This window comes from Nelumbo lutea, chromosome 2 (assembly GCF_056320005.1).
Source record: "Nelumbo lutea isolate HS-2025 chromosome 2, American lotus-T2T, whole genome shotgun sequence".
NCBI lineage: Eukaryota > Viridiplantae > Streptophyta > Magnoliopsida > Proteales > Nelumbonaceae > Nelumbo > Nelumbo lutea.
In genome coordinates, this window is record NC_142685.1 from 72,103,682 (window position 1) to 72,125,700 (window position 22,019).

The 22,019-nt window shown below is 38.7% G+C and overlaps 1 protein-coding gene and 1 pseudogene across 11 annotated transcripts in view; one reads left to right on the top strand and one right to left on the bottom strand.

The window, feature by feature from the left end:
• The first annotated feature begins 7,450 nt into the window (after nt 1–7,450).
• The window catches only part of LOC148871483 (uncharacterized), a 31,244-nt gene continuing 16,675 nt past the window's right edge, over nt 7,451–22,019 (top strand). For 4 of the 11 annotated variants that reach the window (XM_088972716.1, XM_088972710.1, XM_088972717.1 and 1 more), the window contains exons 1-6: nt 7,511–7,928; nt 8,241–8,291; nt 8,374–8,481; nt 9,141–9,301; nt 9,764–9,939; nt 18,389–18,453. In XM_088972716.1, coding sequence (XP_088828842.1) covers nt 9,192–9,301; nt 9,764–9,939; nt 18,389–18,453 — 351 coding nt within the window. In that variant the 5' untranslated portion in view covers nt 7,511–7,928; nt 8,241–8,291; nt 8,374–8,481; nt 9,141–9,191. Of the gene's footprint in view, nt 7,929–8,240; nt 8,292–8,373; nt 8,482–9,140; nt 9,302–9,763; nt 9,940–18,388; nt 18,454–22,019 lie in introns of all 11 variants that reach the window. The other 7 variants (XM_088972709.1, XM_088972718.1, XM_088972712.1 and 4 more) reach the window with 3 other exon arrangements.
• On the bottom strand, nt 20,837–21,942 carry LOC148871484 (small heat shock protein, chloroplastic pseudogene; annotated as a pseudogene).

The window sequence follows — 22,019 nt, forward strand, 5'->3', positions numbered from 1 at the left end:
CTCAGCTCAACCTTTTGACACGCTAAAGCCTAGAGGAATTGCAATTCAACACAAGAAGTCTTATTATGATTTCTCTAGCTTGCATATTAGGTGTTGGATTTTAATCTCATAAGAGATTAAATTCAATGGGTTTGATTGATCAATTACATGAGAAATTGCACCTGTACACCTAATTGAAAATTTTGTTTTTCTCTTACAAAACCAAGTTTTGAACTTGTCCCACATTGTATAATTATAAGTTTTGTTTTCAGTATTTCAATAGGAGCTAATTTGCACTCCTTAGAATTAGTAGAGGAGAGTATGGGGATTCAATACCACGCAACGCGCGCGCACGCATGTGTGCGGCGCAATGAGGCGCACTTTGCTCGCACTTTGCGCGCACCCGCGTGGCTCGCAATGGGCAGCTTTGGTTTTGGTAAGTTGTTGACCGTTGATCACCGTTGATGAGATCAATGGTCACGATTCGATCGGGTGTGATCAAGAGGCACAATTCAAAGTTAATAGTCACTAACTGTTAACAAACATTGTGATTGTTCAAGGTGCCTTATCTAAACCAGCACCTACCCTTTTCTCATACATCTTCACAAATTATTTAAGGAGCATGAATCAGACTCTAAAACACACAATTTCAAAATTCACTCTCTCTATCTCTCTCTCACAGTCTGGTCTGCTACAGTCTCATAGAAGGTTTCTTTGGAGATTCTTCACTTTGCTGGTTGCAGATTCTCGCCCAAGGCTCTGTTGTATCATGGGAACGAATTTGCTTGTAACCCAACAGCAAACTCAGTAAAACTGAGTGGGGGCAAATAACATTGTAAAGATAGTATCTTCAGACGCGTCTCAGAGCTTCTCCTCCAAAGTTATAGTGACCCCATTTTCTCCAACATTAGGGAACAAGATTGCCAAGCTATTATCATGCCAACTTTTCATTATTTTTCATAAACGGATTCATGTTAGGTTGCATTGGTACATAGTCTACATTTTACTAGAGGTGCAACACCAACATACTCACGAGTCCCTCCTTAGGGCTTCTATCGTTCCATTTGATTTTTTTCTATTGTTTAGGATTTGGATTTTCTTTTTTATAGGAACTTTCAGGGCCATCAAGACCACCACCATTATGATTGTTGTACATTAGATTCCAGATTCTAGAATCTAGAGAAAGGAACTTCTAATCTTAGTTTCATCTAAGGTTCAGAGAAGATATTGGCATTGGTTTTATTTTGAAAATGTAAGGAACAATGAAAGGTAAAATTGGATTTCAGACCTCCTACACACACCTACCCACATGACATTATAACTGTATATTAGGAACATTTACCCATGAATGGTAACATGCAAATATGGGAGATGTTCTTATGGGTAGGAGATTCAAACTCATAAAATCAATTACAAAAGGGTAATTTTGAAATTACAAAAATTATATGATGATAGTAGAATTTATCATATTTTTATCCCCAATTATTATGTCTTTTGTACTAAATTAGCATCTAATTGAACTCATATTTCTGTTCAGGGCATGAATGAAGGCAGCAGGAGCAAAGAAAGACAAATTGGATGATTTTTCACAATTTTGACATCATTTAGTAATCTGGGCCTAACTCGCGTATCCGAACTCCGAATGGGCTAATTCAAGATCCACTGGAAAGATAAGAGAAAAAGGCACAATTTCATGTTTTGGGCTTTTGCAGATTCATCCTAAATTAAAGTCAAATCCGGGCCCGAATTCACAATGAATTCATAGGAAGGCCCAATCCGCAACTGAAGCCCAATTTGCAGAAAAGCCTGGCTAAAGACCAATTTGAAGATGAGGTCTAATACGAATCCAAGAACAAGAAATTGAGAAGTGTCCTTCCAGATCTAAATTTTTGATGTAATCTTAGAGAGATAAGAGGATTGAGTTCATTAGATAAAAAGATAAGATTAGAATTAGGATATGATTTTCTATTCTTGTAAAGATCAGCTTCAAGAGGAAGTAGGAGACCACCCCCTCCCTTTTAAGATATATAAAGGAGGGGGTGGACCAGCTTTAGGCATCACACAATCACTCAATCTTAGGGATTGAATCAAGAAGAAATGAGCAATCAGTCAAGAAAGGAGCAAGAATTCAAGAAGAAGGTGGCGGCAAGAGGAGGAGATCTCAACATCATGGGTGAATCCAAGAGTTCTTTTCTTTCCTTTTGTTTGCTTTAATTCTTCTATCATGAACTGATTTGTTTCTTGCTAGGGTTGAGAAAAGCCTAATCATATTAATGAATATATTTTTATCTTTATGATTTATCCAAGATTGTGATTTTCATGTGGTCTATGAATTATTGTGCTTAATGCAATCAAGAGCTTGACCACCTCTTGATTGATTAGAGTTATGTGAATGAATCGAGAGAGGAATTCGCATAATCGACTGAATAATTCATAGTGTGAATTGAATGGTATATAGAGATATATATACATGATTCATCTAAATTTCATGGTCTTCTTGGACTTAATGCATTCTCATCTTGAGAGTTCTACTCGAGAGATCGAAGGGCTACCTGATGGGCGTAGGTTTAGTATATCTCGAGAGAGAATATTAAATAAAAATTGGAAAGACCTCAACTTATGAGAATGACAGATAATCTTGGTTAATTGAATCCATCAATATTCATTGAATTGGTTAGGTGGACCAAAAGCCCTAGCGATTCCATCCATCGCAGATTCGATTATTGATCACCTTTGCTTTTATTTCTCTAGTTTTTAGTTTCAGTAGATCTTGCTCAAATCTGAAATTCGATTGTCCAGATAATTAGGGAAGACGATGGTTCTAATACTTATTTTGTTAAATCCCCGTGAGAAGGATATTTTTATACTACTTGATAACTAGTGCACTTGCTAGGGTTATATATTTATAGCTATCAAGTTTTTGGCGCCATTGCTGGGGATATAATCTTAAAATAATATTAGAATTTGTTAACCTTGAATAATTTGGACATTTTATTTTTGTTTTTATTTTCTTTTTATTTATGTTATTATTTTCATTTTTGTTTATTTGTTCAAACTCTTGCTGTGTTCAGATTTATTAGTGTATGACACACACTAGAAGAGAAGGACTAGCAAGATTCGATCCTGAAATAGAAAGAACCCTTCTTTATTTAAAGAGATGCTTAGGGAGTATCCTCACCATGGAATACCAGTTTGGTATCAAAATCAGACCTTTTATAATGGCATTACCCCCCCTAATCGATCTATTATTGATGTAGCCGCAGGTGTCACTATCATGAGAAGAACACCAAAGGAAGCCTATGACCTAGTAGAAGAGATAGTGTCAAACAACTACCAATGGAGTAGTGATCAAACCAATCAAAGGGGAGTACACCATATCGATTCCTTTGCTACTCTATCAGCTCAACTTGCTAGTCTGAATAAGAAACTTGATACTCTTAATATTGCAGCAATAAATACATTATATAGCATCCCATGTGATTTCTATGGTCAAATAGGACATACTAATTCTGATTGTCCATTAGGTAGTCCTTTTACTTCATATGAGAATGCTAATTTTGTCTCTCATGCTGGCAGGCCGAATTTCAACTCCTACTCAAACACATACAATCTAGTGTGGAGGGATCATCCAAATTTTTCATGGAACAACAATCAACAAAAGATACCCATGGGATTCCAACAACAGCCGCCCCCACAAGAAAAAAAGAGTAATTTGGAGGAGATGGTTTCTAAGTTCATCAATGCTACTGAAGCAAAATTCCAAAATCATGAAGCATCGATTAATTAAATAAAAATTGGAAAGACCTCAACTTATGAGAATGACAAATAATCTTGGTTAATCGAACCCATCAATATTCATTGAATTGGTTAGGTGGACCAAAAGCCCTAGCGGTTCCATCCATTGCAGATTCGATTAGTGATCACCTTTGCTTTTATTTCTCTAGTTTTTAGTTTCAGTAGATCTTGCTCAAATCTGAAATTCGATTGTTCAGATAATTAGGGAAGACGATGGTTCTAATACTTATTTTGTTAAATCCTCGTGGGAACGATATTTTTATACTACTTGATAACTAGTGCATTTGCTAGGGTTATATGTTTATAGCTATCATTATATAAATCACATGACATCATATGCAAACGAATGCTTAAAGAGAGGGGAGGATTTTGTGCATTGTTTGTAAAATAGTTGATGTGGTTGAGCCGGGGCACAAAACAACAAAATCAAATTAAATCCCCCCTCTCACAGTTAGAACCCTCCTTTCCCTTTCTGCTTTTCTCTTTTCTCCTCCCACCAAACCCTCCTACCCCATGCACTGGCGAGCTTACCACTGGCGAATACACCACACTAGCCATCATCCATCGGCGGCAAGAGCTTTTGCGGTACACTCTTCTTCTTCTTCTTCTTAGGAAGGTGGTTCTGGTTCTCTGTTTGGACAGATCAAAGGTGACCCCGAACCTCAACTCACACTGGCGCAAGGCTCTCTGTGCTCTCTATTTAGGCAAGCCAAGGTGAGTGAACCAACAGCTCACACCGATGCAAGGCTCTCTTATTTGGGTATTATGCTTCTTGAACATAGAGAATTCCACAAAAATCATCCAAACTATTACTAGGTCCACTTCTTCTCAATCTTCATCCTGCAAGAGTTTCCTTGCATCCAATTTGAAAGGTTCTTCCACATGGATAGAGTTTAAGAATGACCTCTTTGAAGAGGAATGGAATCAGACAAGCATTCACTGACGCTAGGAAGGATATGCTTGGGAGAAGAAATTGTATGAGGAAGTGAAGGTAAAAAGTTTTCAAGTACCCCTGCACCCACATGAAGTTTTGAAATCTTCTCCCATAGCTTACAATAGTGATTTCTTATCTGAAATCTTCCATTATAGCACACCATCAATTCTCCCATTATATGTTATTATTTATACTTTTGTGTATACATACAGCTATAAGTAACTATAAGTAACTCTCGTGCTCAATTTAAGCAGGTCCACCAGTATGAATCTTGTTCTCTCTCTTCCAGTTGTGGCCACATTCTATGTTGCAGAAAATCTTATTAAAGGTTCTCTTTGGGATTTTTATCCTTTTAAGAGTCTCATATGCAAGAAAACATTTTGAGTTTTGTCAATGAACAGAAGTTTTCATGGTATTATAGTATAGTTTTCATTATCTGCATCTGATGTTTCTACCAATCAACTTGTACAACTAAAGAACAAAGCAAATGGAATAATGTAACAACTCTCAAGTCTTTCATATTTTATATGAACTCTAATTCTCCGAGACAGTGTCCATAAAAATCAATTAGAGAAACAAGAAAATTTTGAATAGAGATCTCATTTGTAAGCTTAGGTTCATTCACCTTGGTTCTCTTGAACAGAAAGCATAGAGAGCCTTGTCCCGGCATGAGCTAAGGTTTGGGGTCACCTTTGATTTGTCCAAACAGAGAACCAGAACCACCTTCGTAAGAAGAAGAAGAAGAAGAAGAGGAAGAGGAGAGCGTATTGCTGGAGCTCTCATCACTGATGGATGATGGCTGGTATGGTGTTCTCACCGCTGTGTGGGGTAGGAGGGTTTGGTGGGAGAAGAAAAGAGAAAGGGTAAGATACAAAAACCTCCCTTAAAGTTTCTAACAATCATAAAAACATCCCCTATAGTTTCACTGTAAAAAAATACCTCCCCTAAACTTTTGAGAAACTGGATAAAAACCTCCCTTCCCTTCTGTTATTGACGCAAATGGAAAACATTAACAAATGCATTAATTTCTTTTAAATACCAAATTTACCCTATCACTACCCTAGATGGAAAACATCACTGACTGACCACCCACGCGGCAAAGGCACTGACGCCATCGTCTTTGCGTTATTCCTTCTCGATGGCCATGTTAGATCCAAACCCATATATGATTTCGAGAGAGGTCTGGGTTACGAGCTCAACGAAAGCGGAAAATTAATGTTGTAATGGCCACTCTTCCCATCTTATTACACAGTTGTTGTTATTCATCTCAAAGATGAAAAATAATAAACAACAATGGAAGAAATTTCTTAATTAGTAAATGAAAATTCAGATCTCTAAACTTGTACACAAAGAGCCTTCAACCACCTCTATGAAGCATGTTAATTCATCAGAATTAACTCACTGAAGGAATCTATTGGTTGTGCACTCGTGACCTATCCCTAGTAATGCTAAGGATCTCGTTAGCATAGTTTCTTTGCATGAATTACTCTGCAATACTATGACCCCCACCCTTAGAAGAGGAAGATAGTGGTGGTGGCAACGACGAAGGTGATACGAAGAAGAATCCCCTCTGCCTCCACCTCTGGTGTCCTGTGGGAAAAATCCATGGAGTCATGGACCAAGATCGCTTTAGTGCTACAGGCAGTAATGGTAGTGGGTTTCTCTTAGTGAGCAAAATAAGATAAACCCATAGTCAAACATCACCAATAATTGCAAACGACTCTACATCAATGTAGGAATCAATGATGCATTCTAATGCTAACTTCAAATCTCCAGATTGTGAGGCTTCACTAGATGATGTGACGTGAGAGACTTCTGTCTCATAATTAACCAGAAAGACTTGCTTTCCAGCGAAAAAAAGTCCAGGAGTGACTCAAGATCGTCATTATTTTAGGGACAGACTGACAAATTTTCCAGCTAAGAAAGCTGCAAATTCAGGTGTCGGGAGTCAAAAACTGACATGGATTCGTGCACTTTTTGGCTATACTGTATCTCTCCGTCTTGTCCTTTTTTGCTAGGTTGGGACTTGGGAGTTTAGAGTGAAGGCTTGGGAGAGAAGTGTTATTGATGATGTTTGACAATGATGGAAGGGTAAAATTGGTATTAAAAGAAATTGATGCATCAACTAACGTTTTCCGTCGGGATTGGTGATGAAAGGAAGGTTTATGTTGAATTTATCAAAAGTTAAGGGGAGGTATTTATGACAGTGAAATTATAGGGGAGGTTTTTATGATTGTCAGAAATTTTAGGGTAGATTTTTATAGGGTTTCTAGCATATAAGGGCAACTTTTGGGGTTTAATATCAATAAAAGTAATATATTTAAAAAAAATTAAAAAATGGGTTAACTTTTCAAAAATAATATCAATAAAGGCCAAAAAACTGTTCATCTTCTTCTTCTTGCCATTTGTTCATTAGAACCGCCATTCGCCACCACTCGCCACTACCCACTTGCCGTTCGTTGTCGCCAGCTGTCATCGCCGTTACCTCTGTCTCCATCCATCTTTAGCAACGTTGTCGAAGGTAGAGGCAGCGAGAGACAACAGACGACAGTGGTGGGTGGTGGCGGGCGGTGGCTCTGGTGAACAAATGTCAAATAAAATAAGGTGAACAATGTTTTTGCCCTTTATTGATATTAATTTTAAAAAATTAATTTATTTTTGAATTTTTTTAAATATATTACTTTTATTATATTAAACTCTAAAAGTTGCCTTTATATGCTATTACCCCATTTTTATATTTTCATTGGCCGATTCACCGGAACACTGCCGTGAATTTATAGGCAGAAAGTACTATAAATTTATAGGCAGAATTTAATTTTTTGGGAGAAAGACATTAAGCCCAGGGTTAGAATTTATAGGCAGAAAGTACTATTGTCACCAAAGTACCTTTGGGTAGAATTCAGGAACGGGTGTTGATGCATAAAGTGTGGATCGTTGACTTTCTAAATATTTATATAGTTCTCCAGTGAAAATCAGAAGTTTTCATTGGGCCTATTTTTTTTATTTATTTTTTTCATTTGCTAAACCATGCCCATTGTCAGAAAACCATGTATAACACTGCCGGAGCACTCGCTGTATTCGTCTCCGACTATCATCGGAGCTATCGGAGCTACTGTCACACGCAACTCATATGCAAATCTCCAATAATGGTTCACAGAACATTGAACAGCTAAGGGGAATTTATTATCCAGCTCCCTCGTCGACTAAGTCTATATGGCAGGTAACGCTTCACACTTGATTTGGTACGAGTGAGTGAGAAAATTCAGTTGTAGCCAAAAATAGAAAAAAAGGTCAAAAATTCTGCTTTTAAGTTTCTGTTTCCATTTCATTTTATGATTGACGGGTCATGTATGCGCCCGGTGTTGAAATCAATCAGTTTTCTGTAATGATTCCAATTTGAAAATTCGTATATACCTCTATATCACTCCCCGAGAACTGCAACCTTGTTTGGTTAACTTTGCTTCAATAGATTTACATATCCTTGTGGTTTGAATTACAGTCCATTGAAGAACTGCAACCCAATGTGTAACAGGTTCAGTGGAGAAAAATGGAGAACTTTACTCTGTTCGAAACGATTAAATCGGTAAGGTCAGAGTACAAGGAATGTAAAGAATTTATCAGAAATTAGAGGGGGTTTGAGTAATTTACCCTTCTTGCAAAAACAGGGCTCCGCCGTTAATTTTCCTTCTAACCGAAGATTAAGTTTGCTACTAGATTGAGAAGAAGCAAAGAAAGGGAACGGCTGCAAAAACATGGAGGAGCAACTATGACAGGTATGCAATGGTTTCCCACTGCATGATTCCATCCTGCACCTCTTCTGCCTTACGAAAAACACCCCATCAAATTCATAAAGTCCCACGAACAGCCCTTTGTTCTTTTCTCTTCTCTCTTCTCTCTGCGACATATTTCCTATCCTTTTCATTTACAGCGTTCTTGCACTCAGGTCTTACTGGTGTATATAGCTCCTTCCAGAAAACCCTTAAACCACAGAACTGACTTTCCTACTACTAGCACCACTGGTTTTTTTCCCCTCACGTATCTTGAAAGCAGTATCCCCCTCTCGTTCAGACCTCCTCAAACACGAATGACTTGGGTTCCATCCTGATGCTCCTCTTCCACCTGGTTGCTGTTTCTTGTCGAATTAAAAGAAAGCAGTTCTGTAACTTTACGTGTGACATGTTAAGTAGTATGTCAAACTATGATCCCGGAAAAATTTGTAACCAAGCAACCGGTATCATACAAGTGATAACCAATCAGGTGGTATTTATCAAAATTCAATCGGGGTGGGGGGTGATTGGTCCAAGCTCTTCCAATATCATGTCTTTCAGGCTTCATAGATTTTCCCTAAACAGGCCATATGTTGATCTTTTATTTATGGAAACAAAATGTTCCTATTTTTGAAGTAACAGAGGAATTTGAACTTCCTATATAGGGTTCTTATTGGCTCTCTCCTGGGTTTGACTCCAGAGAGTTTCTAGACTACATGCTTTCCTTGAAAAAACGAGGAGCTTTATCAATGCAGATAAGTAATTTTGCAGGGGGCTTTTTCGATTCTTCATCCTCTTTAGTCCCTGTAGCACTTCCTTCGCAGAGGTATGCTTCAAACTTTGTTTTTCTTTTCTCCACTTCATAGTTCATACACAGTTTCCATCGTTATTTTGTCAGAAGTTTTGTTTTGAAGCCTGTTACCCTCATTTCCTGATTAATGTATGAGAAACCCAGTAATGCATTTGAGGTTGTTTTTATTCTTCTTCTGTGATGATTAAAACTTGCGTTTTTTACTTGCCATTTCCTATGAGACGTACCTGTATGAGGTTACTGTATCATGTCAGATACTTCAAATTTTAGAATAAATTCTGCATCTGATACTGTGTTCAGCCATGCCCTTGCCATTATGTGGGTAACATAGCCCCTTTCTGTTATTCTTTTATCCAAAATTTGGGTGTTTTGAAGAATTTGGCTTCTGTTCTATTCCTGATTAAGATATGAAGTCCATATTTGGTATATTGTTTCTTTAGTTTTAAGATGTTGCTCAGTGTATTCTTTGATTTACAGAGAAACCCATATTTGGTATATTGTACCTGATGAAGTGCAGAATACATCTCTACTAAATCAGTACTTAAAGCTCCTATCACCTTGTGAAAGAGAGAGCATGTTTCGCATGAGTGGAGACAAACTTCAGAAGAGTTCCCTGCTAGCTCGTACTTTGGTCCGTACTACACTGTCAAGATGTAGGGTTTGCCATTTTGTTTAGGATTCTATAGCTCATCTTCTTTGTATTGATAAAAAAATAGTTCATCTTCTTTCCTCTTCCCACTAATTTATGTTCTTGCTCTGAGGTGTGTTTCTGTTTTTAGTATAGTGGGTTAGAAGCTGGATGACATCAAATCACTTAACTTTCTTGTTTATGTGTTGTCATTCACAGTGGATGCTGTAATTCAATATCTACTTGATTGCTGCTCTGCAAGACCAATATTTGTCTTCCAGTTAGTATTGGAAATGCTTTTTAACAATAATAGCTTGATTATCTGCTGATGGGTACTTGAGGGTTTAAGGCTCAAAGGGCCAACTGGTAGAGATAGAGAACATAGATTTGGTAGTTATAGGGTTTTTCTGTAAATTTCAGAAGTTATATTTTTTTTCTGAGTTATTAGTAGTTTTTCCTAATTGCAGGTGGTGCAACATGGTGAAAACCCAAGTATGCAAGCTGAGAATAGTGGATATATAATTAGATTTTGGGAAGGAGAGTGGTGAGCTGAATTACATAGCCTTTGAATTAGTCTTTGGAGTCTCATCTTAGAACTCTAATTCTGGATTGGAGTCACATCACCAAGGCACAAATTGCTTAAAGAAAATGCCTAATTTATTCACTGTTTAAAAACAAACTAGTACATCCCTTTGTATAGGCAAGCTTTCTTGCTAATGAAGGAAACTGGCATTAAAGCCCAATTATTACTTTCTAATTGTCATAGAAGACTGCAACCTTAATTCCCAATACATTTAACCTTTCAACTTTCTAAGATTCCTTCAATTTCAAAAAACTCCCAAACCAAGGTTTATGACATGCATTAATTCCTAATTCATCATCATCATCATGTAAGCCTTGTCCCAACTATATGGTGTCTGCTCCATTGTGTTCAGTGCCATTCCCATGGTCAAATTATGGGTGCTTAAATAATTTCTTACTACTTCCACCCAGGTTCTTTTCCTGTCTGCCGTTAGCTCTTCTAGCCCCTTTAACTTGTAACAGATCACTTGTTCTAATGTGTGCTGTAGATGGTCTTCTATGCATGTGAGCAAACCACCTCAGTCTACTTTCTCTCATTTATTACCTATCAGAGCTACTCTTAGGTTCCTTTGTATGACTTCATTTATTAATTCCAAATTAACAAAAATGGGTTTAGGTATGGGTAAAGTCATATGGACATGGGTATAGATAATATGGGTATGGGCCTAAATATTGATTTGGGATTTTGAGGTTCTTTCTTCTTATGGCTGTAAACTTTCAGCCCATTAAATGCTTCAGCATTTGTCCTCCACTGCTTTGGAAAACTTGGTTCAGATGAGTTAAACTTTTGATATCACTCATAAAGTTCCAGATCAAGCTCTTGGGAATTTGCAGCAGTGATCCATGTGCTTTTTGATACTGGTTTTCCTTTATATTTGACCAAGAATTTATGAATTTATCTAGACCTTACAGGAAGGAATGATTTATGCCCCAAAAGCTTTTGGTTTATCTTGCACAGCAGGATGCCTGACTTGCTCTACTTGAAACTAGGGCTTATATGTGTTGAAAGGACTGATATATGCCCCAAAAGGTTGGACCTTTCTGGGTTTATAGTTGTGAATTTTAAATCTTTTATCAGCCCAAGAAAGGAGAACTTGAAATTCTCATGGAGAAACAATTTTCTCCTAGGATTGATCTAGGTTTAGTTGATCAAAATTGATGTCCAGAATGGGTTGGAATCATACACCACAAATTACAGCTCCCAAAGTGGTAGTTCACACCCAAAACTCATGTCCAAATCGAGTCCTGAAGATGGCGTAGCTCTAACCCAAGAACTCAATCTAGCAAGTTGATGTGAATCGATGTGCACTCAGTTATCCTTCTTTGTGTGCAGCTGTTAATGACTTGAATGTTCTGTGTTTTTGCTGGAAAAACTCATAGAAATAAGAGAGAAAAATCTCCCTTTTCAGCCCTGGTTGGAACTAGGGTTTGGAGGTATGAGAATATGCGTTGATCTCTTTCAAAGTTATCTCCTACTTTATCTTATATAGAGTTGGAATGTCAATAGTCCTATTAGAAGTTTTGTAATCTGATTTCTAACTTAATTAGAAGTTCTCTAATTTGGAAACCCTCCTAATAATTTATTTTTGATCAGCAAGGAGAAATCAATTTATTAATGAGTGAGAAACAAGTACAACTGGAAACAAGCCCAAAAAGAATACATAACAACCCAAAACCGCTGCTGCCTATGGACCCCCTGGCTAAAGTGTCAGCCATCTCATTTGCAGTCCTAATCCAAGTAAAGATGGCATTAAGTTCTGTTAGCATAGGTGTATTTCTGTCTTTATACCTTGATTGATGTTGCTGATCTGTAATGTTGTGTTGAAACATGTGCTCTTAACTTAAGTAAGGGCACATAGGTCTTTTCAGTTATGTTTTAATAATAATATAAATACTTACTAGCCGACTAGGAGAAGTCATGTTGACTCTTTCAGTTCGAACCAGAATTCTCTCCTCTCTTTTTCTCTTTCTCTATCACTCTTTCTTCTTCTACATAACTGAACTCAGTCAGGCCGAACTCTAAGGTAGACCTGAATTCTAACATGGTATCAGAGCAGGTTAAATCTGCCTAGATTTCTGCTTGCCTAGGGTTCATTCTCTGCGCACCCTATCTAGGGTTTTCCTCTTTTTTTCTATGTTCGATTGGAGATAAGGGAAAGGGCTGAAAAGGAGTGATCGCCCTCTTCCCTTGGGGGTCTCTATGCCTCCAGTCAGGTCGTATGTGGTCGGTTGCTGTGATTTCTGAGATCGCCCTCTCCTAGTAGAGGAAGAATAGAGGGCCGAATTGTGTGTGGCTGTTGTGTGTGAAGCGGCTGTTGTGTGTGGATTGCTCTCCTGCTCGCATGGGTGTTACTTCAGCGATAAGGTAAGAGATTTCAATTCTTGATATCTGTTATGGATTAAATAGGAGGTGTGTTTCAGACCATTTGCTAGTGTTTCGGTCAGTAAGTGCTAGGGTTTATGCTGGTTTCTTTGTGCATGTTGAAGGAAGAGATATGATCATATAGTGGTGAAATTTCAGGTAGTTGTAGGAGCAGGGTTTGTGGTGTAAAGAGCACACATTCCAGCAACAATTAGTGTTGCAATCAGTGTGACAGGTGTGACCTAGTGGTGTGTAGTGTGCAGATCTCAGTGATAATAGAATTCAGCAAGTGTGTAGAATTGGTGATAACATAATGGGAGACAGTAATGATTATAAACCTAGTGTGATGGTGCCTACAGACTACTTGAATGTTCAGATGACCTCCATTAAGTTAAATGGAGAGAATTATGTGCCTTGGGCTAAATCTGTTGAAGTCTTTCTAAAGGCAAAGAAGAAGGTAAAACATATCAGAGAGGAGAAACCCTCCTCTAACTCTCACGAGTATGAAGATTGGGAGCAAGAGGACGCTCAGATCATCACATGGTTGTGGAACAGTATGGAACCCAGGATTAGTGTGAACTTCATGTTCCTTGATACTGCCAAAGACGTGTGGGAACATGCGAAAAAATTGTATTCGGGGCAAGACAATACAACCAGAGTTTATCAGCTTTATCAAGAGTACTTTAATCTGCAACAGGGCAATCAGAGTCTTGAGGAGTACTATGCCAACATGAGGAACATACGTAATGAGTTGAATGTCTATCATCCTCTCACTTCTGATGTCAAGATTCAGCAACAACAGAGAGAGCAACTTGATGTGACTAGATTTTTGGCGGGACTAAAGTCTAATATAATCCAGTATGGGCTCATTAGGGGGATCAGCTCTTCCGTCCCTAGAAGAGGTATTTGCTCGACTTCGGAGGATTTCTATTGGATCTACTGAGAACTCTAATGTCTCAAATAGATCTGCCTTTGTTGCATCGAGAGGCCATGGTGGTAGAGGTGGAGCTCGGGGAGCTCAGTCTGGCCGTGGTGTTGGTAGTGGTTCTGCATATGGCCGAAGTGGCAATGGTGGGTCTACTTATAATCGTGGTGGTGGTCGTACTGGGAGCAGAGATTCAGGGGGAGCCCGTGGTAGAGGAAGTAGCTTAGGTCCGAGGAAGTGCACTCATTGTGGTATGGATGGACATACCATCAACTATTTTTATGATTTACATGGTCCTCCCTCAACCTAGGCCAATCATGCCGCGACCGGTGACTCAAGTTTCAGCTTTAAACAGGAGAATCATTCATCTGACCAGTTGCCTCCTACATCCACAGATGGTCCCATGAAGGAGGTGGTGAGTGTTCCCTGTGATGAATATGAGAGGTTTATCCAATCACAGCAGAACACGACGACTTTTGCTCACTCAGGTATGGCTTGTCTGGCATCTACACCCAATCCTTGGATCATTGACTCTGGAGCCTCTGATCACATGACTGGAACTCCATGTGTGTTTTCCTCCTTATCTCATTGCTCAACATCACAATCTGTCACCCTTGCTAATGGTTCCACATCCTCAATTTGTGGTGTTGGTAATGTTGACCTAGATCCTGTATCATCAGTTCTGTATGTTCCTAAATTGCCTTTTAACCTTATGTCTGTTAGTAAGCTGACCAAATCACTTAACTGCTCCATTACCTTTTATCCTTCTATGTGTGTCTTTTAGGATCTCAAGACGGGGATGAAGATTGGTGGAGGGCATGAAGCAGGTGGACTGTATTATCTTGACGGTGGTGGTGGTAGAACTTCAACAGCTCTCCAGTCATCTCTTTCTCCTCTCCAGTGGCACTGCTGATTTGGTCATCCGTCGCTCAAAGTCTAGAAGTCCTTGGTTCCGTCCTTGAGTCAGCTTTCTGTTTTGGATTGTGAGTCATGTCAGTTTGGGAAACACCATCGTGTTCCCTTTAGTTCTAGGGTTGATAACTGTGTGTCGAGTCCTTTTTCTTTAGTTCATTCAGATGTTTGGGGTCCTTATAAAGTAATGTCATATAATGGATACAGATATTTTGTCATTTTTGTGGATGATTTTTCAAGGATGACGTGGCTCTATTTAATGAAAGAAAGATGTGAATTGTTTACCATTTTCCAAAAATTTTATGCTGAAATTCGTAACCAATTTGGTACCCACATCAAAGTTTTTCGTTCTGATAATGGCCGGTAATATTTATCCTCATCATTTCAGGAATACTTGGATCAAACGACATTATACATCAGACCTCGTGTACCTACACCCCACAACAAAATGGGGTGGCTGAGAGAAAGAATCGCCATCTCCTTGAAACAGCAAGATCCCTAATGCATCACATGCATGTTCCCAAACCTTTTTGGAGTGATGCAGTGCTTACCTCTTGTTTTCTGATTAATCGGATGCCCACATTCATCCTTGATGGTCAGTCTCCGTTTCAGGTCTTGTTTCCCTCTTTGTCTCCGTTCCCTCTTACGCCGAGAGTTTTTGGGTGTATCTGTTTTGTCCATAATCTGGGTCCTGGGAACGACACGTTTGATGCCCGTTCTCTCAAGTGCATCTTCCTTGGCTATTCTTGGACCCAGAAAGGGTATAGGTGTTACCATACTGGTTCTCGACGGTCCTTTGTGTGTGCTGATGTCAGTTTCTTTGGGGTCTGGTGATGCTTCTTCCTCATCACCTCCTCCCTTTCCACTTCCCGTTGTCGATCCTCCTCCCTTTGTTCCAGTTGTGACCAAATCCTTGCCTCCGGTGCCACCACCTGTTGAACGCCCACCTATCCGTCATGTGTATACACATCGCCCACGTGCACCGGCTACTACTCCTCCGGCTACATCTCCGTTGACGGATCCGGCACCAGAACCCCACTTGGCATCTGAGATTGATCTACCCATTGCTTTGCGGAAAGGTAAACGTACTTGCACCCTTCATCCCATTTCTAATTATGTTTCTCTTACTCACCTTTCCGCTTCCCATCGCCAGTTTGTTACCTTGTTATCATCAGTTATTATTCCTAAAGATGTCCAGGAAGCACTTGCCTCTCCAGGGTGGTGCTGTGCCATGGAAGAACTCTCAGCCCTTCATCATAATCATACTTGGGACCTCGCTGCTCTTCCTCCTGGGAAGCAAGCTGTTGGTTGTAAGTGGGTTTATACGGTTAAGTATCTGCCTGATGATAGTGTTGAACGCCTGAAAGCGCGATTAGTTGCAAAAGGGTACTCCCAAACCTATGGCATTGACTACACAGAGACCTTCTCACCGGTTGCTAAGATAGGGTCAATTCATGTTGTGATCTCTCTTGCAGCCATGTATGAGTGGCCACTATATCAGTTTGATATCAAGAATGCCTTTTTGCATGGTGACTTACTCGAGGAGGTCTACATGGAGCAACCAGTTTTGAATCCCTTTCTATCTCCAAGTTTTTGAGATTTTCTTGCTTAGCAAGCTTTAAACCTTGTAGTAGTGCCAACAGCTCAACCTTTAGTGAATCACTTACTCCTAAAGGTCCTGAATATATAGCTAACACTTTGCTTGTGGAATCTATGAACACACCACCAATACCTGCCAATCCTGGGTTCCCCATAGAGCTTCCATCAAAACTTAGTTTGATTTTATTGCTTGCTGGGGGTTTCCAATCCATCACCTTCCTTTCTCTCTTTGGATGAGTGAGCTACTTCATTCCAAGCCCTTATTATATCAATTATTGTAAAGCTTTGCAAGAGATCAAGTGTTTTTAACCAGTGTGCAACTCTTATCTTTGTAGTTTTCACAATTTCTTCCTTTGACCTTTGCTTGTCATTAAAGATCCCTGCATTCCTTTCCTCCCAAAGGAGAGAGGGGGTCCCCTTGCCTAATACGTCTAGTAGCCAGAAGGTGGTCTACCACTGTACCATTTACCAAAATAGAATAGGGGCATGTCCAAATACACCCCTTCACCCATTTACACCACTTTTGCCCGATACCAAAAGAGTCTAACACTTCTATCAAGATCCAATTTGCAGACTAACTCTTCCATTTCTTTTCAAAACTTCCATACTCATTCGCAATTAAGATCTGGTCCATTATTTGTCTACTTTTTACAGAGGCACCTTGATTAGGGGAGATGATTGTGGAAAACACCTCTTTAATTCTTTGTGATAACACCTTAGCAATGATTGTACATAGACTATTTACCAAATTGATAGGCCCAAACTCTCTAGGGTGACAAGCTCCATCCCTTTTTGGAATTAAAGCAATGAAAGTAGAGCTCAACCTTTTTTGGGGATTTCATTTTTCTTGGATTGGGTAGGTCCTATTAGTTTTAGCAAGTGGGTTGGTAGTGCATTGGGGGGGGGGGGGGTTGGGCTTGAAGTCTATGGTTTTCATTGTTGTATCCATCTTAAGGTGTGCGGTGGATTTTGTTGGTTGGGATTGGTCTTTTGGTGGTTTTTGTTCTGCTCCTCTTAGGTGACTACTTGTCACCTTTCTTGTAATTTTCTTTTTTCTTTAATAAATTTTGTTTTATCTTCAATATTGATAAAAAAATTGTTATATCTTCAATCAATCAATCTATCTATCTATATGTATATTCCTTTTGATATTTGACTTCCTCCCTAACTTTATCTTCTGGCCCACTCACCTCTCCTTGAATTCCATCTTTCTGCTCTTCCCCTTTCCTATTATTATTTATCTCTAAGCCATGAACCTTTCTAGCTGCCTTTTCCCACCCCAAATAGAAAGAGCCTTAACGTTCATCCCACCTGAATCTTCTTCCCAATTGTAATTTATTTTTTATTCTATTAATGAATACTACCTAATCCACTTGAACCACTTGGTCTTCCATCTCTGCCTCTTCCTGTACATACTCTCTTCACTGTAACCATTTTCAATATTTCTCCTTCATGAACCTCCATTATTAGTAATTGTCCATATAAAACTTTTTTTTGCAGTTAACTAGTTCCTTGGAAGCATTATGATGACCAGAGGAAGAGTGGGACACTGCTGCACTTACTCCCATCTATGCTTTGAGTCTTAGACCCAGCTTTATTCAGATAAGTACCACTATACCTGTATTATTATTTGCCTAATTGTCTATAACTTCCACCCTCAACCCAAGCGCAGCCAATATAAAAACTCTTAAGTGGACAACAGTCTCTATTGATTCCTCTGTACCAGCCACAGTGTCTTCTTGAAGCCCTTAGTTAGAGGGTTTTCTCAAAGCAGAGGGATGCTATTGTTTGTAATAAAACATAAGAGAACTTACTGTGTGTCTTTATTCTTTCAATGTTTTTCTTAGCTACTGAAACATGTTTCCTCAACCTTCATCAACATATTTTGACATTTGTTAAGTGAAGAATAGCATGCCTGACATGCCATATAAAGTTGTGATGCTATAATTCTTTATGTAATGGTTGTTTGAACATGGAATTCTTTGATATGTTTTTTTTTTTCTAGAAATAAAAATTTCTATACTATCATTTAATTTCTTATGTCCATTCCTATCATTTAATCTCTTATGTCTATTCCTTTTGTGATTGGATTAGATACAAATTGTCAAATTACTCCAAGATCATTCAAGTTCAGGAAGAACACTTTTGGGAAGCCTGAGGTTAGTTTACCTACCTAAATTTACATCTGGATGGTGAACAGCATTTTTTTTTTGATTGACAACAGAAAAATTTTATTTTATTAAAAAGGAAATAAAGTTTCATATCTTGAGTAGCCTCGACTACCCCAGTAGAGCTTAAATCAACAAAGAACACTTTCTGAGTTACAACTGAGCCCAAAAACAATGCCCTCTATTATCCCTTGCTTTGCTAGTTGATCCACTAAGCTGTTTACTCTCCTTGGAACCCACTGAACAACGACTTGCATGTCCCTTGAAAATCTTCTGAATTTTTTAATCTCATTCTGAAATGCCAAGGAACCTTATCATTTTGTTTCAACCAACTTGTGATCACCTTTGAATCTCCTATCACAAATGTGAGAGACTTGGAGTCTTGGGCGTGAACTACCATAGTTGGTCACTATGTTTGTGGTGATTTTTCCTTTAGGTTTAAGGTATGCTTTAACTTAGTTTTGGCTCTGATTTAGGGGTGCTCAACAAAAACCGAAAAACCAAATTGAATTGAGAAAATTGAACTGATAGGTTCAGTTTCGATTTGGTGTTTTTCAAAAACCAGTGGCACTGGTTCGGTTTCAGTTAACCTAGAAGAAAAACAAGAGGTTAACTGAACTGACTGGTGTATATATATATATTAATGCACACACATATATGTATATATATTATATAAATTTATATGCATTATATATAAATGAATTGTATTTATAATTATCTGTTTGTAATATATTGTATATTATTTATAATATTATAATATATATTTATAGTGCTTATATTATACATATTTATATGTTTATTATAATATATGTGTAAATATAAAAAACCAAGAAACTGAGGAACCAAGCTGATGGACTGGTTAACCGATTGGTTTCAGTTCGGTTTCAAAAAAGAGCCCACAGTTTGGTTACCGAACTGTGAGCACCCCTAGTCTGATTTGTTACAGTCCAAATCCCATGTTCATTCTCTTAGGCTCAGTTTGGAAAGAGTACAAATACAAATATGCACAGTGAAAATAGATACAAAATACAAGGTTTTGCACTCTACATATTTGTATTTCTACCCCTGAAGAAGGGATGGATTATGGAGGGGAAGACAGATTGAATTAAAAAAAAAAGTTTTAAGGTGGCCATTGGATGAGGAGTTTGGGGGGGTCTAGGGTGAGGGTGACAATTGTGTTTTTAGTGAGGGTGTGGGTTTTTTTCGGTTGCAAGGGCTGGTGTTGGGGGTTGTTTTTTCTTTGTTGTGGGTGATATCTTATTACCTAATTTATATTCTGTTTCTTTCTCTTTGGTAAAAAATTCTCTTTTTTATTATTAAAAAATTCCAATAAAAACATATAGTAACAAAAAGGACAGAAGTCAAAGTGGCAAGTTAATGACATATTTAATGAAAGAGAAGATGGCTAAAAGACTAAAAAGGGGGACCATGAGAAAGGTCTATTAAAGTCTCTTAATTTGCTTCTATTTGATTTATACAGTTATTTCCTATGTTTTTTGAGCCTTAAATGTGCAGTTATACTTCTTTTAATGATACCGTGAAGGTTTATTAACTAATTCTTTGTTTCTAGAAAACTTTCTTGATTTTTTTTTTCAGATTTTCCAAATATCTTAGGAAAATCAGCGAAGTATCTCTGAAATTTCTCCATATTGAAATTATGGAGTGAAAGAGCAAAGCATACAAAAGAAGGAATCACAAGAAAAAGGGCCTGGAGGATGACCCCAAAACTTACAATAATCCAATCAGAACAAGGTCTTATGAACCTCTAAGATCCCTTCTAAAACCCAAATCCCAATCAAAACTTGGCAAGGAAGTAGATGAGGATATGAACTTGGACAAAAGGTTGCCTTTGTATGAAGAAAAGGAATGTAAGGAAGGAAAGCGATCTTTCAAAAGAAAGTCCCCCCATCCATAAATCTCCCCTAAAAAAAAAAAGAACAGAAAAAGCGGTAGAAGATAAGCTAGTATTAGCCATTATCTATCAATCCATGAATGCTCACTAGTTTTATGGATAGTTTTTATAGGGCAATTTCTTAAACTACCCCTAAGGTTTAGGAAATTTACTAACTAGACCCCTACTATTTCAGTATTGTCTTAAAGTACCCTTACTGTTTCTGACAATTGTCACACAACTCCCTTCCCGTTAAGTCTCCATCACAAGCCATTTACACGTGACTTCACATGTTTGATTTAGTTTTAAATTAAACCCAAAATACCCTTTTTGGTGAAGATCACCGTCTTCTCTGCTCAAATTATTAGTGGCTAACCTTCCATTCTCTCTCTCTCTCTCTCTCCTTCCCTATACTCCCAGTGATAGTTCTGCTCCCAGACCAATGCGCACGACAACTTTCGAGCCAACTGGACCACCTGCAACATGACATCGCCTGTATTCACGGAACTCAGGACATTGAGACCATGAATGGGACGGTGAAGTTATGGTGCTTCAAACCAAAGCGCATTGAGACTAGGAACAGGCTTTCCCAAATGTAAATGGACGGTGCCCTAGCTAGCTTGATCCTTAACCGACTACAATTAAGGATCAGGGAAGGCTGACGGTGTCCGAGACTCACACACTTCAATTTCGTAATCTCTTCTTCATTGATCAGGGAGGGCCAACAATGAGAAGATTACTAAAGGGAAGGCCGATGATGGTGAATCTTGCAAAGACAGTGACTTTTCAGTTCTCTGTTAGAGTTACTCCCAAAAATTAGTCGATCTTAACTTGGAAGATGTTTTTCCTCTCCTTTTCCTTCACCTTTGGGACAATAACCTTGAGAACACTATTCTTCATCTCCGCCTTAGTCTGATTGATCTTGTAGAGCTTCTCAGGCAGGTAATCATGCTACTATTACCTCTGCTCGCTCTTCTCCTTGTTAAATTCTTTCTCCCCTTCTCCCTTGATGATCAGAGTGTTCTGCTCCATAGACACCTTCATGTTTTCCTTCCCTAGCCCTGGCATGCCCATCCTCACATACAAAGCATTTTCATCTTCCTTCATGTCCCATCCTCTCTTCGTTTCAGCTCTCATCCCCCTCAATGCAGCCAAAAATGGGTTCTCCATGAACTGGTCCATCAGATTAAGCACCTGGCTCAAGCTCTTTGTTGGAGAGAAAGGATCAAGCACATCTACCAACCAAATTGAAATAAAACATGGTGAGAAACCAAAAAGATTTACAGAGTTAACGAACCCAATTATGAATCAAAAGTCACAAGAATGGAAAACTGAATAGAATAAATGATTAAGGACTTAGATACAACTACTTGAGAAGAGATTAGGAATGTAGTCATTGCGGCGTTCCTATGAAAGTTACCGTTTCCTATAAAAACCATTGTGGCAAGAGACAGGCTAGTTGGAGTGGCGACTACGTCGACACCATGCTCATCATTGTCATAGTCCTGCATCTAAGCATTAGTATTCAAAGAGCGCACTGCGGGTGGAAAGACCATGATAGAGCGGACTGGGTTGAGGAACTTGTTGAGGAGGCTAGGGTTAGGGTTTGACAATCGGAAGGTGATTGGAAGAGGGGCCTCGAAATAAGCCCTAGTGTATAGCCCTC